The 4,468-nt window shown below is 42.9% G+C and overlaps 1 protein-coding gene across 1 annotated transcript; it reads right to left on the bottom strand.

Moving 5' to 3' along the window:
• Positions 1-620: 620 nt before the first annotated feature.
• LOC101664246 (olfactory receptor 1G1) lies at positions 621-1,617 on the bottom strand. The gene has a single exon (XM_004706867.3). It carries the CDS (start codon positions 1,560-1,562, stop codon positions 621-623), a length of 942 nt encoding a protein of 313 aa, XP_004706924.1. The 5' UTR covers positions 1,563-1,617.
• Positions 1,618-4,468: the final 2,851 nt, after the last annotated feature.

Below are 4,468 nucleotides of genomic sequence, written 5' to 3'. Positions count from 1 at the left end.
CATCAAACTCTTCCCAGCCCTCCTTTGTAGCCATTCAGCAAGGTAGCCTCGCAGACCTGGGGAGCCTCCGTATCAGGGAGACTCTTGCCAGGGCTTCCTTGGCGTTTATTCTTGTCACATGCAACAGTGCAGCCAGACACTTCTTTTGGTCACGAACCATTCAACATTGTTGCAGGAGTACTCAAGAATTTTGTTATATTATAAATTTGGTTGGCTATGATTTTAGAAAGGATGATTGTAGTAATTTAAGCAAATGACATCACCCGATGATGGGTTTACTCTGATTCAGTCCTGTAGCTTAGGCATGACTATATCATGTTCAGACTACAAGTACTGGTGATCACATCTCTGCTTCTCTCTCTGTCTCGTATTTCTGCTTAGTGTGTTGACTACAAAAGGGGTGGAGAGTACCACATTGGCTATCAAGCCACCACCACTCAACCAATCCAGTTGCCATGGAGACCCATTATCTCACATATTAGAACTGCACTCCACTGAGTTTTCATAGCTGTGGCCTTTTGGAAACAGATTACCAGGTCATTTCTGGATAGGTGTCTAGATCAGTTCAAAATGTCAACTTCTTTTCAGTTAGTAGGCAAAGGCTTAACCATTTGCATCACCTAAGGGGAGTGTATTTTCCTAACCCAAATGAGTTTTCTCAGGGAAGACTTGATGTCTCGGTTCCGTAAACTGTAGATAAAGGGGTTCAGCATTGGGGTAACCACCGTGTACATCACCGATGCAATTGTGCCAGTCTGTGCTGAACGGGCTGAAGGAGGGCTGAAATAAACACAGAAGGAAGTCCCAAAGAAAAGAGAAACCACAGAAAGATGAGAGCTGCAGGTAGAAAAGGCTTTCCGCTTCCCCTGAGCTGACGGGATCTTCAGGATGGTTGAGAAAATATATGAGTAAGAGATCATCAGAGAAAGCACGCACACCAGGCCAGCCAGTCCCCCGACTATGAAGATCACCAACTCATTGATGAAGGGATCGGTACAGGACAAGTTCAGGAGGGGGTTGATGTCACAGAAGAAGTGTGGAATCTCATGGTCTGCACAGAAGGACAGGTTGTTCATCAGGAGTGTGTGCAGGAGGGAGTGGAGGGCATTCATGATCCAAGAGGCACTGACTAGGAGAACACAGAGCCCAGGGCTCATGACCAAGATGTAATGGAGTGGGTGACATATGGCCATATAGCGGTCATAGGCCATGACGGCCAAGAGGAATGCTTCTAGCATCACGAATAACATGAAAAAATACAGTTGAGATAAACACCCTGCATATGAGATGACCCGGCTCTGGATCCATATGTTTGCCAGCATCCTCGGGACTGTGGTGGACACAAAGCAGACGTCAGCAAGGGAGAGGTTGGCCAAGAAGAAGTACATGGGGGTGTGGAGTTGAGCATCAGAGATGATGGCCAGAATGATGAGGAGATTGCCTGCCACAGTGACCAGGTACATGGACAGGAACAGCCCAAAGAGGACCTCTTGCTGATCCGTCTGCTCTGAGAATCCCATGAGAAAAAATTCTGTGATGCTGGACACATTTTCCCATCCCATTTGTCTGGAAGCAGAAGGTTGGGTTAATTGTTTTAAGTCTTGGATTGTGAATTCTGAAAATTCTGTACTATTCTAATCTTGATTTCTAGATAGAATCATACGGAATGTCTAATATTGGACTGTGTGGAGCCTACAAAAATGGCAATTTCACGTGGTTCCACTGAATATTTGCAAATGTTTATGGTTGGTGCCATGGGAAATCAAAGATTTGTTTCCAATGAGAGAAGAAGTTATTCACCTTCTTAAATAAGCTTAATCCAATACATACACTCTGAGGTGTTTGCTGGCCTAACTATTATGCCGTTACCATGGAAATCTTGGCTTTAATAAACTTAATGATTTCACACGTTAACTGAATTCCCTCTAGTGACATTACCCGATGCTTTTAACCAGTTCCCAAACATGGATATTGGAAAAGGCGTTTTGGAACTGGTAAAAAGCATGCTAACACTGAAATCATGATCATCCTCTACACAGTTTTCTTGGCGCCAAACCTGGGCACCATCCCTGACCGGGTTTTCTTCCTGATACGCCACGTCCAAATAATTCTTACATTTTGGTCATTTCACTTTCTCAGTAGAGCTCAAAGGTTACCCATTTTCTCTCTCTCCCTGTTGTGCCTACCGGATATCAGCGCACCATGATTTCTAACTAGGATTTGGCTAATTATTCTTCCTGCCGTTGGTCATACCCACCTGTTACCTGCATTCTTTATTACATCAGCAATGCGATTTCTAGAAATAAAATTTGATGTTGTTTTCCTGTTTGAGAAAGTTCCCCATCACTCTCAGGAGAAACTGAATTTCTTAACCTGGCCTGCATCCTTGGTCATCATTGGTACGACCCTAGTTTTCCCGATCTCTCACGAACCCCCTTCTCCAATTGTACTAGACCATTTTTGATGACTTATTCTAGGTTTTGGCTCAGACAATTTCCTCTGCCTGGAATAGGTTTCTCTTTCTCATTCCTCAATCTATGCCAAACCTCAAATCTCAACTTAGACGTCACTTGTTCTAGGAAGCCTTCTGACCCATCTCCTCCTGTCCCTGTTCTCCGTATACTCCTATAGTTCCCTCCACCCTGGTAGATGCCACTGGGATCGTAACAGTCTGTATTCCTGGCTGTGTCCTTTAGTCACCTGAGAGCATCAGGGAGTTCAGAGAGAAAGTGCCTGTCTCACTCTCCTTTGAAATCTGGCACTAACACTGGAACCTGGTACAACATGTGCTCAATATCAAGTATGTGAATAAATAAACAAAAAAACCCCCACACCCCAAATTTCAACAAATGGAGAAGGAGATTGTCTAGAGGTGATAGCAGGCAGAGGGGACAGCTTGAATTATTTTATGGTCATTTCACATATGACTGTGAGCCAATTCCTAGTCATTTCTGGAACAGGCAGGAAACATATGCTTATAGAGACATGAAGAAGCCAAACGAAACAAACAATCAGTATTTCAGTTGGAGAATTAACCCATAGTATCAGTTTCCTCCGAAGCTAATTTTTGTCCTCTATGAAGTTAAGTATGTCCTGTGAGTCTATCAATCCTGTTTACAGTCACCCTGAAGCTTGTTTCTTGCTGAGCGTTGACTTAGCAGAAACCTCAGCCTCAGCCTAATTCCCTTTCTATTTTTCTTTCATTTCCTGAGTCCCAGGCCCAAACAAAGAGGCCTCGTTTCCTCTTTTCTTTCTCCTTCTACCCAACGTTAGTCCCAACTTGTAGGCCATATCTTGTGCAAAGAATACTCTGCCCTTCTTCCAAATATAAACCCGTCTTCCTTCTTATATTGGATCAATGGACATCTTCCCAGGATTGTTATGGATGATTATGAAATATAGCCCTGGGGTTGACAGAATATCATTTTTGGTGAATTCAATTGTTTGCCCCAAGGACCTAGATTCAGGTTTAGAAGGGGACATTGTAGTTAGATAATTCATGTTCCCCACTGAGGAGTCAAGCCCCGTGGAGTAATAAGTGAGTGAACATTAAAGGTAAGGAACAGAAGGAATAAGATCATGGTTGTGGCAGAAGTAATCAGGCTGCTTCTCAAACCTCTACCCTCATGATCTGTTCCAAATATGAATATTTTTATAACACACTCTCAAATAACATGGTTGGTATTTCATAAAAATATTTAGCCCACATTCAAGTTTGAATCATGTGAACGTATTGCTAATTAAAAAAATAAAGTAATGGATTAAGGAAGCTTTACCCCAGAAAACAAACACGGGCTCATAGAATAAATACAATAAGTATAATGGAGGACAATTTTTTTTTTAAACGGAGGACAATTCAATATACTGCAGCACTGGTTTTATAGAAATCCCATAAATAGTAAAGACATTTGCACATTCTTTTTCTGCCTTAATTCTGTGTGGGCTTGAATGTGCATGCATATGTGTGTGCATGCGTGCATGTGTGTATATATTATTGTGGGTGGGGGTTTGGTTAAAAGCATTATCATGGGATTACCTGCTTATTCCTGTGTTCTGTTATCATTGGGATCAGAAAGGCTCTCCTTGTCTTTAAGATCTCAAGGCTCTAGGTCTCTGCCCCTGCTGACTGTTAAAGCATCACTATCATTACTGTTACAGGACCTTCTGCAGAAAGACTGTATTTGAGTTAGGCTCCCAACTGATCAAAGGAGGAGATGGTAGAACTGGCAAAGTGGAGAGGGGTAGCGGGGGTCGCGGGCAGGAGGGAGAATTATAAAGGAGCTGTGTACCTCTCTCTCCTAGTCCTTACCTGAATATTCCTGCCACTCGCTGGGGCTGTTAGTGGCTGACCTGTTTGTTTCATATATCTCTCGCCCACTGTGGATGATGAGAAGATGACAAGAACTGCTAACAGCATCAAAAGGAAAATTGTTTCATGTGCTGGGTGTGTCAAATCATGGTTATTGCC

The sequence above is a fragment of the Echinops telfairi genome, unplaced genomic scaffold, assembly GCF_000313985.2.
Source record: "Echinops telfairi isolate 266 unplaced genomic scaffold, ASM31398v2 ScPeMD7_7458;HRSCAF=8496, whole genome shotgun sequence".
NCBI classification, from domain to species: domain Eukaryota; kingdom Metazoa; phylum Chordata; class Mammalia; order Afrosoricida; family Tenrecidae; genus Echinops; species Echinops telfairi.
The sequence above is the reverse complement of the archived record's forward strand: the minus strand, read 5'-3'. Positions and strand labels throughout refer to the sequence as shown.